Source organism: Idiotropiscis lumnitzeri, chromosome 8 (genome assembly GCF_059441095.1).
Source record: "Idiotropiscis lumnitzeri isolate Australia: NSW breed Sydney's pygmy pipehorse chromosome 8, RoL_Ilum_1.0, whole genome shotgun sequence".
In the NCBI taxonomy this organism is placed as follows: Eukaryota; Metazoa; Chordata; class Actinopteri; order Syngnathiformes; family Syngnathidae; genus Idiotropiscis; species Idiotropiscis lumnitzeri.
In genome coordinates this window covers 22,642,249-22,655,788 of record NC_142398.1, presented here as the reverse complement: position 1 = coordinate 22,655,788, position 13,540 = coordinate 22,642,249, and the positions used below count along the sequence as shown (strand labels likewise).

General features: G+C 43.9%; 2 protein-coding genes across 9 annotated transcripts in view; one reads left to right on the top strand and one right to left on the bottom strand.

Annotated features, from left to right (window-relative positions):
- The window catches only part of LOC148332832 (teneurin-3-like), a 111,810-nt gene extending 103,708 nt beyond the window's left edge, over positions 1 to 8,102 (top strand). For 4 of the 8 annotated variants that reach the window (XM_088303542.1, XM_088303541.1, XM_088303538.1 and 1 more), the window contains 8 exons: positions 336 to 680; positions 757 to 1,001; positions 1,090 to 1,271; positions 2,014 to 2,216; positions 2,915 to 3,025; positions 3,995 to 4,137; positions 4,226 to 4,350; positions 4,928 to 5,324. In XM_088303542.1, coding sequence (XP_088159668.1) covers positions 336 to 680; positions 757 to 1,001; positions 1,090 to 1,271; positions 2,014 to 2,216; positions 2,915 to 3,025; positions 3,995 to 4,137; positions 4,226 to 4,350; positions 4,928 to 5,073 — 1,500 coding nt within the window. In that variant the 3' untranslated portion in view covers positions 5,074 to 5,324. Of the gene's footprint in view, positions 1 to 335; positions 681 to 756; positions 1,002 to 1,089; positions 1,272 to 2,013; positions 2,217 to 2,914; positions 3,026 to 3,994; positions 4,138 to 4,225; positions 4,351 to 4,927; positions 5,326 to 6,026 lie in introns of those variants that run through there. The other 4 variants (XM_088303540.1, XM_088303539.1, XM_088303545.1 and 1 more) reach the window with 3 other exon arrangements.
- Positions 8,103 to 8,477: 375 nt separating this feature from the next.
- Positions 8,478 to 12,961, bottom strand: LOC148332831 (deoxycytidylate deaminase-like). The gene is made up of 6 exons (XM_088303552.1): positions 12,813 to 12,961; positions 12,554 to 12,653; positions 11,545 to 11,680; positions 10,762 to 10,878; positions 9,636 to 9,732; positions 8,478 to 9,273 (listed from the first exon to the last, which is right to left on the bottom strand). Exons 1-6 carry the CDS (start codon positions 12,851 to 12,853, stop codon positions 9,189 to 9,191), a joined length of 576 nt encoding a protein of 191 aa, XP_088159678.1. The 5' UTR covers positions 12,854 to 12,961; the 3' UTR covers positions 8,478 to 9,188.
- Between the last annotated feature and the right edge of the window lie 579 nt (positions 12,962 to 13,540).

The following is a 13,540-nucleotide window of genomic DNA, read 5'->3' as shown; positions in this document are numbered from 1 at the left end:
GAAGGCCTACATGTGACATGCACGGCCCGCCACTGCTAGATAGCGTGTAGAAAAAGCGACGTCATATATTTGATTGCTGCACGCCATCAAAGGTATCGAGAGCAGAGGAGCCAAAGATGGATGTTTGCAAGAAGGTTGTGTTTTGTTTGCTTCTTGAGTGTGAGATCGATCGTGCGCAGGGAAACCAGGAAGCGCACGAGCAACATCAGGCGTTCCCCGCGGCGTTGGAAGTCTGAAATGCTTTGGGAGAAGAACAGGAACGTTTGTTCGCGCGGATCACGTAGGCAGAAGCCGACGTGCTGGACGTGAGCGTCATCTTTTATCTTCCTCCTCAGAACAAACTGGCCGAGATTCTGTACGATTCGACGCGGGTCAGTTTCACGTACGACGAGACGGCGGGCGTGCTGAAGACGGTCAACCTGCAGACCGAAGGCTTCATCTGTTCCATACGCTACCGGCAAATCGGCCCGCTGGTGGACCGGCAGATATTCCGTTTCAGCGAGGACGGGATGGTGAACGCCCGTTTTGACTACACCTACGACAACAGTTTCCGAGTCACCAGCATGCAGGCGGTCATCAATGAGACGCCGCTGCCCATCGATCTCTATCAATTTGATGACATATCGGGCAAGGTGGAGCAATTCGGAAAGTTTGGCGTCATCTATTACGACATCAACCAGGTAAGACGGATCTGGGCGTCAGCGGGGCGAGGTCCGATGAGCGCCGTCGGAACTGAGGGTCTCGCGTTTCTTTTAGATCATCTCCACAGCGGTCATGACGTACACCAAGCACTTCGACCAGCACGGTCGCATCAAAGAGATCCAGTATGAGATCTTCCGCTCGCTCATGTACTGGATCACCGTCCAGTACGACAACATGGGCCGAGTCACCAAGCGCGAGATCAAGATCGGACCGTTCGCCAACACCACCAAATACGGCTACGAGTACGACGTCGACGGACAGTTGCAGACGGTGTCGCTCAATGAAAAAATGATGTGGAGGTGAGCTCACCACGTCAGCCTTTTTGTTTTGGGAATGTCACGAAAAGAGGATTGATGTCGCTAACGCCGCAATGGACTGGACTTGCAGGTATAATTACGACCTCAACGGGAATTTGCATTTGCTGAATCCGGGAAACAGCGGTCGCTTGACGCCTCTTCGTTACGACCTGAGAGACAGAATCACGCGTTTGGGAGATGTTCAGTACAAAATGGATGAAGACGGTTTTCTGAGACAGAGAGGAGCCGAGATATTCGAATACAACTCCAAAGGTAGGAGGAATGACGCCGCTTCACTTGTTGAACGGCGGCCTTTGCGCGATTTGAAGGCTCACGCACACGATGTTGTGTCCGATGGACGTACGGTAGAGACACGGAATCTACCAAAAGGGAAGATTCGACTCTCTTTGTGGCTCAAAATCTTTTGTTTTCTCTGATGAGCACTTTTGCGAATCAACAACTTTGTATTTTGGAGCAACTTTCTATTTTTGGGGGCAGGATTCAACAGTTTTTGTTTCTTCAATTTCAGAAAACGGTGCTCTCATGTCATTTTTTGAAATAAAAAAAAATCCAAATGATTCCTTTTGATTTTCTTATTTATCCTGCTTAGAGCGACAAAAAGTTATAATGCAAAAAAAAAAAAAACCTTAACAAACATCCAGATGACTTTTGTATCGTTAATATTAGCGTCTCTGTCTCCATCGTGCACACGAACCACGAAATAATTTGAAAAACAGCATCGATCATGTCTGACAGTGACACAAACTCCAACAATAAAACAACAACTTCATTCTTAAGACGACTCCAGATTTTCATCTCGCTTTTACGATCGTTGTGACCTTTCCATATGATGTCGTTTGCGTCCTAAACTTTATTTGAAAAAGTCCAACGACCGCGTTCGTCTGAATGTCCATTTTCAACCTCCTGGCACAATTTGAGGCCACTGAATAATTTCCCACGTGGCCTCTTTCCCGTTGCGCCTAAAGCTGTTGTTTTGCCGCTCGCTTGTGCTCAGGTCTTCTCGTTCGGGTGTACAGCAAAGCCGCCGGTTGGAACATCCGGTACCGTTACGATGGGCTGGGTCGGCGAGTGGCCGCCAGGAACAGCCTCGGACAACATCTGCAGTTCTTCTATGCCGACCTCAACTACCCCACCAGGATCACGCACGTTTATAACCACTCCAGCTCCGAAATCACCTCCTTTTACTACGACTTGCAGGTAACAACGCATGAACAGGACGCAAGTCATGTCAAGAAAAAAGATTTTAAAATGCTTTTTTTAAGTATGGGGGGAAAAAAAGCAAAGACTCACACATTTGTAGAAAAATGTTCTTCATAATCATTGCAGTTGTTTATTTACATTTTACTGACATCTGTTCTCGCAAAGGTTTTGAGATGAATTAACGTGTAAATTTGTGTCCAAATCACCACAACTTTTCTTTTGCACTGCATCGTTTTGTGCACGAGGTTGATGTGCTCATGTCTTCCAACTTGTTTCTGTTGCTCTCCACGGGGAGTCGTGAATTTCAGAAAGAAAAAGAAATGCCTTACTGTCTGTCGAAGTTGCTCTCCGCTTTGAATTTATGAGCGTCTGTTGGTCGCCAGCTCCCCTCTGGAGACCGGAAATAAATGCAATGACTGTACACAATTTGCATTCGAAGAAAAGCTTGGGTTTTGTTTTTTTTGAAGCGGCCCCAATGAATCAAACTAATATATTGTTCAAACACATGCTGTTGATTTGTGTACTGTAATTTCTGTTGCACCACAAGCGCCAAAATCAATTAGGCTCCAATTGCAAAACTGCGATTATGAGTTGGAACAACAATAGCATTTATTTAATTGTATCTAATAAAAAAATGTTTATAACAAAAGGCCATGTTTTTTGTTTTTTTTATGAAAAAAATGTTTCTCGCACAGGGCCACGTTTTTGCAATGGAGATCAGCAGTGGAGAAGAGTTTTACATCGCATGTGATAACACCGGCACCCCGCTGGCTGTCTTCAGCAACAATGGACTCTTACTTAAGCAGGTACACGTCATCTGGCACCATTCCGCCGCCACTCCGCCACTCCGTCCCGTGCCGAATGGCGGCGCTTGAGTCGGTTCAACTTGCGTTCTTCCAACGTCATATCAACAGAGCCAAAGCCAAACACCCGATACTTTTTGCTCTTTGTGTTGCAAGCCATTGTCGCTGTCACGCTGCCATTTAGATGCATCAAATTATGCAAATGAGGCAACTCACGTCAACCGCGTGCAACGCGCACATGCTCCTTGGCAAGAAGCCCTTTTTAGTGGGACTCGTCTGAAAGGGACAGGCGAATAAATCCTGGCTCGACTGTTACGCCTCTGATGCGCCAATTTGCGGAGAATCAAGTGTGAAGGAAGAGCGCACGCGTGCGTGTGCGTGTGTGGGAGGCGGGGCTATGTATGACTGAAAGTGGCCAAATGAAAGAAAGAAATACACCATGAAAGGTACATCATCATTCATCATTAATTCATTTCTTCATTCAATATGGAATTAAATAAATAAATGTGTCATTAATAAAATGATCAATGAGTATATGCAAAAAAAATGATATCATTATTTCTGTATTTAATTATTTTTGTATTCAATGAATTATTTCTGTGATTAAATATTTCACGGGGCCACGTTGCAATGTTTCATAAATGAATTTGATCTGTCAAACACGCCCATCAAAGTTTGGTGGGCTGGTCCTAACACCTGATTGGTTGGCTGCTCATCAAGTCAAGGCGATAATTAAATACACAAATAATGATATAGATTTCTTGACTTATAATCATTGATCATTTCATTAATGATGCATTTAATGAATAAATGAAAGCTTTCATGGCAATTTTAGTGAAACATTTGGTGGTGTATTTATTCTTTTAATTTTGCCACTTTCAGTCCTCGCTAAGGAGGAGACTACATAAATGTGTTGGTTATCGCAATTCATTTTCAAAATGACTGCAGGCTTTTCTTTCTTCAAATGTTCAGGTGCAGTACACGGCGTACGGTGAGATTTATTTTGATTCCAACCCGGACTTTGTGCTGGTCATCGGTTTCCATGGAGGCTTGTACGATCCTCTGACGCGATTGCTACATTTCGGAGACAGAGATTACGACATCCCCGCCGGGAGGTAACGCGTCCCCGACTTCATCTTCTTCACTTTGTTCTGCGCGTGAGATGCGCTTGCGCTTTATGGAACCGCTTTGTTGGTGACGAAGGTGGACAACCCCGGACGTGAGCACCTGGACCAGAGTTGGGAAAGACCCTCAGCCTTTCAATCTTTACATGTTCCAAAGCAACAACCCCATCAGCAAAATCCATCAAGTCAAAGAATACGTGACAGGTACCACTCAAACGTGCAGTACAGAGAATGTCGTGCGCAAAAACGCACACTCGACGTTTATCGCGATCCCGGCCTGTCATGACGTAACTTCAATCGGGTTACGCGCTTGCGAGGGCTTGCCACGGGCGCATTCGGCGGCTTCATCGCCGCCATCCAGTTGGAATCATTTCGGACACGTTTGTGTGCTTGTGTTGAAAAATATATTCTTCTTCTTGTGGAAAGAAGTGAAGTAGAGCAAGTGGGTTTTCCTACCAATTCTTTTGGACAAACTTTGCAATTTGATCAGTGGCGGCATCGCTGCCGTTTCGCTCACTCGTCCAAACCAACGAGGCTCATCCTCTTTGCGTTCGGCGGCCCGCTGACAACAGAAAAGAACCGTTCCGCATTCGTAGTTTGCGTGACCGCACCGATAAACCGTACGAAGGAAAGTGGCGCTTGAGCTGAGATTGCTCTCGCCTCTCGACCACGTGGGAATAAAAAATTGCATCAAATGAACGTCTTGTTTTCGATGTGACGAGTGCAGCATCATTGACAACGTTGACTTTTAAGGCCGTTTTCTTTTTGTTTGTCTCTTGAGATGTCAACATCTGGTTGGTGACTTTTGGATTCCATCTTCACAACGCCATTCCGGGATTCCCCATTCCAAAATTTGACTTGACGCAGCCGTCGTTGGAGATGAAGAAAAGTCAGCTGTGGGATGACCTGCCGGTGCGTAAACGATGATTCTTATTCGACCCCAAAACCAACATTCCAGCCCGTCGACACCAAAATCAACTTTTGACAGCGGTTAGAAAATGTTGGTCTTTCAAACTGCGGCGGACTTTGACAAAATCAAAACATCGTATATACGCCTTTTCAGTTTAGCTTTACCAAAACAAAAATTATTATTCACATTTGTACTTCAAAAGAAACGTTTTTTTTTTTTTTCGTGTCACATCAATGAATTGACCATTTTTAATACAGTCGTTGACTCAAAGCCAATAAAAGTCAACGGCAGACGTAGTAGACAACTTAAATCAACATCAACAAAGAAATTTGGGACGTGTCTGAAAGCAATTGAGTGTAAATAACACGAGTCAATTTGAGGAGGGGAAGCGCACGAAAGCGCAACGTGGAGACGACAGAATGAAAGCGCAAATGAGGCGAGAAAAGCCATCCAGGAAAGACAATCATTGTTCCCCCGTAGGGATGGGCAATAAAGCGAAAATTTACCGTGACCGAAATTTATTATTGACCGACGTCATTTTGCCAATGTCGGTAAATTCGGTGTTTAAAAAAGAAAAGTCTTTTCTTTCTGTGGCAATGTTCGTGCCCCTTTAAGACGGCTACAGCGCGTCGAGTCACATGACCACACCCATCTGAACCCTGGTTGGAAAACCCACCTGGCGCAACGTGTAAGAAAGCTGGCATGATTTTGCGATGTGTCGTTTCGATCTGTTTGATGCATTGAATGCACACGTTATCAGATGTCCAACTTTGCGAGCGGTCATTGAACGCATGTCAAGTCCAAGGAAAGTGACTTTCTTTTGTTTTTGCTTTTTCCACTAAAGACGTTACTAAAGAATATTTTTTTAAAAAAATGAACGTGTGAAATCGCCCAGCAAGGCGCTTGCTTCCGGTGTATTTTTATGTCAAGCCGAACGGAGCTTCACCTGCGTTTGTCTCCTCTCCGACAGTCCATCTCAGGTGTCCAGCAGGAGGTGACTCGTCAGTCTCGGGCCTTCCTGTCTTTCGAGCGGATGCCCGAAATCCAGCTGAGCCGACGCCACGCGGGCCGGGCGAAACCGTGGCTGTGGTTTGCCACAATCAAGTCTCTGATTGGCAAAGGAGTGATGCTCGCCGTCATCCAAGGCCGCGTGGTGACCAGCGCGCTCAACATCGCCAACGAGGACTGCATCAAAGTGGCGGCGGTCTTAAACAACGCCTTTTATCTGGACGATCTGCATTTTACCGTGGAAGGACGGGACACGCACTACTTGATCAAGACCGGCCTGCCCGAGAACGACCTGAGCGCCCTGCGGCTCACCTCGGGACGTAAAGCGCTGGAGAACGGCGTGAACGTGACCGTGTCGCAGTCCACCACGGTGATGAACGGCCGCACGCGGCGCTTCGCCGATGTGGAGCTGCAGTACGGCGCTCTGGCGCTCCACGTGCGCTACGGGACCACGCTGGACGAGGAGAAGGCGCGCGTCCTGGAGCAGGCCAGGCAGAGGGCCTTGACCAGCGCCTGGAGCCGCGAGCAGCAGCGCGTCCGAGATGGCGAGGAGGGAGTTCGCCTGTGGACCGAGGGAGAGAAAAGGCAGCTGCTGAGCGGCGGGAAGGTTTTGGGCTACGACGGCTATTACGTGCTGTCCATCGAGCAGTACCCGGAGCTCGCCGACAGCGCCAACAACATCCAGTTCTTACGTCAGAGTGAGATCGGCAGGAGGTAACAGGGCTGGATTTCCACACCGAGGACTGTCGGAGACTCCAAAAAAACAAGTTCCCTTTTAAAAGCGCCCCCCTCTCCCACGTTGGCAAATCTATTTTTCTCTGAGGACAAAAAGGCGCGCCAACCGTGATGAATCAATCAGGTCCATGTGACGAATGTCGAACAATAACAATCTTTTCCTTTTGGGATCGGCCTTCGCGCAAGCAGCACACGCATGCAAGTCCCTCCCTTTCTTTCACTCGCTCCATTTGGAAGGCGGGGCCGAGCCCGATGCCGTGCCACGTCAGCGGAAGCCGAGGCCGCTTTTCCGATTTCGACGTCCGCCGCGGGCCAAATGAGTCGTCAAGCATCTCAACACTTTGAAACCAAACAAATGGAACTTTGACCGCCGCGTTTCGGCCCCCACCGGCCAATGTTGAGACGGGTGTCTTTGATGTCTTTTTGTTTTGTTTTTTTATGGCTGGCGCAATCGGACAGAACTGTCGTGAACTCTCTCCAAGAGAGAACAGCACATGATTTGTACGGAGGAAAGTCAAGGATATATGGGTTTGAATATTTTTGTTTTGTATTGTAATCGAAACATTGTATTGCGTTGGCAAAAAGGAGGGAGGGGAAGTCAAAAAAAAACTTACGATGATTGTAAACGCAGAAACGGACAGAACAAAACGGGACATTTTGACTGCTATTTCGTTTGACGTGTTTGGTGAGTTCACGTGAACTCCATCAAGCGCTCCGTGAAGAAAATAGGCTGTTTGCGGTTCTCCCAAGAGTCCAGCAAGTCTGCAAAATGTCACTCAGTCTTCGAATGCATAGAACTTGTGCTTTTATCTCTCCAAGTTGGTAGTCTTGCTTGCAATAGAAACGTTGTCTTGGCTTTTAGAGGCGGGAGGGGGAGGGGCAAGGGGGAGGGTTTCCGTGAGTCGTCACGATTGTTGCTTCTCTCGACATTTTTGCTTGTTTCTCTTCGAGAGGAGAGTGTATCGCCATCAGTGACTTGGAGTAACAATAAACAACAATCATCGGTGTGTATGTTTTTCTATCGGCTGTGGCTCTTTGTATTCTTAGAGAGTTTTCCTCGTGTGTGTGTGCGCGCGCGCGTTTTGGTTTTCAGGGGTGGGAAAGCAATCGGAATCGTTTTCAAGGACACGATAACGTAAACTGAGCATTTACTTCATCGCAGACAATTGAGGCAAGTTGACGTGTTCTGGCTTTATCATCTTTATGTTGAAGGTTGAGAAATTCCACCGGACTTCTCAGAGAACGTAATTTATGTACAGTGTTTCTTTCTACAGTAAAAAATAAATAAAACCTTTGAAAGTCCCTTTTCTTTCTTTCTTGCTGTTCTTTTGTTTAGTTTGAGCTCATCTACTCACCACGATTTTACTTCAAAGGAGCCAAGACTACTTCCTTCCCACAACGGCGCACACGCCCCATTGCCAGCTCGCCCTTTAAAAATGAGTTCAAGCTTGAAAACACAGGTCGAGTGCCCAGGCAAGGTTTTAAAAATAGTTGGGGTTCCCAGGGAGGATTTTAAGACACAGGTCGCGTTTTAAGATGCAAGGCATTTCAATTAAATGGTGTCATTCTGAAAACATGTTTTCAGGACATAAACTATTAAGATTTTAACAGCAATCATTTAGAATGCAATAATCTTGAACAAAAAAAAACATATTTTAATGACAACATGAGGGACAAATACTTTTGGTATATTTATTGAACAACTGCAGAAAACGGCCAATATCAAATTTAGAAAGGCACACAAAGTCCACTGACATTCAACGATATTTATCGGAGAGTTTGAAGACTGCATCGCCAGCGCTCACAAAAGAAAATGCACGTGAAAATCATGAGAGTGCAGCGGAAAGCTTTAACGTTCTTATACGTTACTATGTACAGCGTAGTTATAAATTAAATCAAGGCTTGGAAGGCATTCTATAACTGTGAAGGAGCACATGCCATGATTTCAGAGTTACAGTCATGCAAATCAAATCGTGAGTGAGTCTTGCAGCTTTTTGTGCTACTGACAAACGCTCTTCAAAATCGCCGCCTCTCCTGGTTACAAATTGAATTTCAACTTCCATGATAAACAAAATGTCAAGTAACAATATTCCTCCTTTGCATTTGTCTGGAAACATAATTGGATTAAAAAATAAAATAAAAAAATACCGTACATAAAAAAAAAAAAAAAGAAAAGTACAATTTAAAGGTTCTTTAAAATTAAAATCTGTAGACTTGTCGGTGCCTCTCAATTTCATTGAAAAATGTGACAATATTCTAAAATATTTTTAGGGTAACCAGGATACAGAAGAAAGTAATTTTGTCAAACAGAACAAAGATGCAGAGTTAAAAAAAAAATAAAAAATGACATTACAACTTTTTGGCTGCCCAAGAACAGAAATTTGCAAGCTCACTTGGTCGAGTTGTCCAACGCCATTGAGTGGTTTATGGAATTAAAATTAATTGTAATCTCACTCCTTTTCGGCTTGAATTGCCTAACAAAAGAAAACAAGAGCAAATTGAAACATACAAACGGCCACAAAAACAAGCAAATGTGTCGAATTAATAGACTGTTGAAGTGAAAAAAAAAAAGTTTGAATTTCATCCTGCCCACAAAATATCTGTGATGGTGTTACAAAAAAAAAAAAAAAAAACTAGCCATACAAAAACAATCACATTTGGTGATTTAATCTTGCGCTTCTTACGGAACTAAAGTCACATTATTGCTCGGTATTTTTGTACAAAACGTTGGCCTTGGATCTTGCCACTTAAAAGGCCAAAATAGAAGAAGTGACGTGTTTGAGAGGAGCACCAAAGCTGCAATTATGAAGTCGAAACACATGAAAAGGAAACTCACTGCAACTGTACTCCTGCCATGTTGAGTAATCTTCTTGACGCAATCATCTCGGGTGTGTCGTGGTATTTATCAGAAAGATAGACCACCACCTTGATTCCTGGACAAGCGCAATAAAGCAACCACGCACAACAACAATAAATTAATTAATAATGATTTGTCAGAAAAGTTCCAGGACTATATATTTGAATTTTTTTTTTTAAAAAAAGACTCTTTCAAATCCAAAATTAAAAAAAAGAAAAATATATATTCCGAATCCAAAAAAAAAAAAAAATTCAAATCCAAATGCCAGTTTTTTTCCCTTCATAAGTATCCCACTGTAATCATTCCAAGCTTTCTCTGCGCAAAACGAATCCTGCGGTGGTTACGTGCATCTTGATGTCATTTCCCTCCGTAAAACGAGCGCCTTTGATGACCCACGCTTGAGGTTGGGCGTGGATTCTTTTTTTTATTTCGTATTTTTAAATCACACCGAGACAGATCAGGTGAGTCGGGGGCTCGCCTTACACGGCACTCTAGCATCGGAAGCATACGGTATTGCCAGCAGGCGTTGTCGTGGTAACAATGTCTCGCCTCTTCTTGTGCAATGAACGAAGCAAAAACTGCAGGATGGCTCGATAGACGATGCCCATCCTTCACGCGGAAGAACGCCATCAACACATCTTTGACCGTCTTGCTTCCTTCGGACTCGAAAAGTGAAGGCGCTGGCGTTTGACCTTCGGGTTGTACTTCAAGATTCACGACTCATCACTGGCGATGACTCTCTTAGTCGTTTGCGTCCGAGCTCCAAGTTTTTATATCTTCAGAAAAAAAAAACGTCTGGGATTAAATGAGTTAATTTTTCACTTTTGAAATGACTTGACCACCCAGACACAGGGTACGTATTTAGAAGGGGGGAAACGTTTGGGTAAATGTCTGCAGCCTCTCGGTTATTTAAAGCAGTTTGGTTTTACTGAAGGGGAAAACTCATCATACGGGTTTGTAATTCTCTCTCTCCAGTCCGGGAGTGTTTCGGAAACAGCTCATCACTAACGAACGATTAAGATCAAAATGAGCCAGCCGATAATGTAATCACGTCAAAGAGAAGTCCGATCGTGTCGAGTGTGCAAAGCGTGTCGCCGATCCCGACCTGCTTGGATGATGAGTTTGGCACACTCGTTACACGGGAAGAGTGCGACGTACATGGTGCAGCCCTTCACATCGGCACTGTTCTTGTTCATGATGGCATTTAGCTCTGCGTGGCAAACTGCGGGACACAAACTGGTGATTAGCACAAGCCACCTGCGGACCAGCTGATTGCAAACTCAGTTGATTGTCAAGAAGCACTTTTAACATTCCGACTTTCTGGGCGACGTTGCGTTGAATGGAATTCCAGAAAAACTCAAATCGATGGCCTCTTTGTTTCGTTGTGGCGGCCCTGCCAGAACGGACACTGGGCCCGTATAATACGACAGGAGTCTCACCGGATTCAAATGAAAGTTCCGCAGGCGCCCAATAAGCATTCAGATTATTTGAATCGGGTGTGTTGCAGGAGAAAACATCTCAAACATGCAGAAAAGTGGCTCTTGAGGACCCGAGTTGGAGACACCTGTAATATGATCCGTTTTAACGCGAGGTGTCAAAAGTCAAATTATTGGACCGCCATTTTAATAATCGAGTAATTGTTCAATTTGAAAAACCAAGTCCTCTGATTTCAGCTTCTCAACAGTAATTATTCAGATGACTGTCATCCATCATGAAAAGAAACGTGATTAATTTTGCGTTTAATCAAAATAAGACATTTGCTTTTCATTTTTTGCAGTATGAAATTGTAGGGAATATTTAACATTTGCCTTTTTCGGGCTTTTTATCATTTAGGGGTTTCACCTGACGTGTAAAGAACATTATGTTTATGATGTTATTATACTCTCACCGTAAGGATATTTAGTGTCCAAACGGTCGTCCGCTGACCGAGCCCAAGGTAACTGGTCATCATCGCAGCCGTTAGGCATTCCGTTGTAGCCGATACCGACAATCTTTTTTTCCTGGTTCACGATACAGGCCCCCACCTGCAATCAGAAAAAAATTCACCTTCAATTAGTTTGCCAACCATTACGCAAAACTTCAACAAAAAAAAATGCCCCAAAAGTTGCAAAAGGCTTGTGATGACACAAGGAGTCAGAATATCGCACTAAACTTCAGCAAATCCCACAAGACTTTAGAGAGCATCAAAAGGAAAACACAAGTGGATGAAACTTTTTGGAGCCTATCTCAGCCGTCTTTGGGCAGTAGGCGGGGGACACCCTGAACGGGTTGCAACTTGGCGTGTTCATTCAACCTGCCATGCATGTTTTTGGAATGTGGGAGGAAACCGGAGTACCCGGAGGGAAGCCACGCAGGCACGGGGAGAACACGCAAACTCCACACAAGTAATCATTTGAAAAAGTATGACATTGTTATAAAGGTGATGAAATATTTAATTATAATTTCATATTAAAAAATGAAATATTTCATAATAATCTTACCTTATTTTACAATTGAATGTCCATATTATGGGTCTGACTCTTATTTGTGAAAATTTGGTCATTTCAAAATGTTGCTTTTACATAATTAACTCTTTTGGGTTTCCAAATTCGTCTGAAACAGAAATAAAGAAAATGCGAGGTCCTGCATTTTGCTATAATTTCTGATCTTTATTATTTGCAACAAGATATGTAAGTGACATTTAGTTTTGACCAATCCGAGAGCTGTCAAAGAATTGTGTCATCTTTGTAAGGATTTTCCTTGGAAATAGCTGAAGTGGGGCGGCCTTTGGGTTGCTGGAAGGAAAACGCGCGCACACGAACGTGCGTTGCATGTGCACGCTAAGGCCAAAGTTATCGGTTTGAGCTTTTGCAACGACAACCAGAATTCGTTGCAAAGGTGGGAAACGAAATACACACTTGTGAGTTGGGGTCTTTGCTCCTTTGAGCTGACAAAAAGGCGACGGCCATGAAGTAGTCGGGCCATTCCAGGTAGTCTTCCCTCTTCTTGGTGATGCAGCTGCGGAGATAAAAGCACATCAAACAATTTTCAAACTAAAGTCATTGGGACTCCAGCACACATCGTGACGTTGATTTCTCCACCAATGACAATATTTCGTCAACAAACGTAAAGTGTTCCCGAAGGTTGTCGCCTTGCGCGAAACGAAACACGTCTTACTTGTTGCAATTGTCAGTTTTCTGCTTCGAAATGCTTTCCATGATTGCTCGTTGAGGCCAGCAAAGCCAAAACTTGACTTAGACTCACAACGTTTGTTCAGCGCGTTTGTTGACTCCCTACTTTACCGAACAGCAACCGGAAGACATTTCCCGCGCCTAAAATATATCTATTTATTCCCCCCGAGTTGTGTTTTACAGGTAAACTAAATTAACCAGATGAAATGCTACTGTCATTCAGCCTATATGTGTGTCGCGTACTATTTATTTTCCAAACATAACCCTTATCTAGTACAGCAAAAAATCTAATTATATGCGTAAATTCTCAGCCGTTTTACTGCACAACAGTACCTGTCAGTCTCAAAGGGGAGTAAAATATTTTCGCAAAACGTCCTCCGCTGTAACATTGCCATCTAGTGGCTAATTAAATTATTAGCTGTTATTACAACCAGAGTGTGGACGTTTAACAATGCTTTATCTAAAATTGATCATTTACAAGGAGTAAATGAACACAAAAACATATGAGCTCAACTATATTAAACCAGGGGGATTCAAAGATTCTTAGATTGCAAACCAAGCATGTTTGCTTGACAACTAAATAATTCCAAAAGACCACCATTGTGTTCTTTAATTTGAACACACACTTTAGCAAATTCTTGGTTACTTCATAATGGCTCCTTTTGTGGTCCACCATTTTACAAAAGACAAAATTCTTCTTTAACAAGTTCTTAC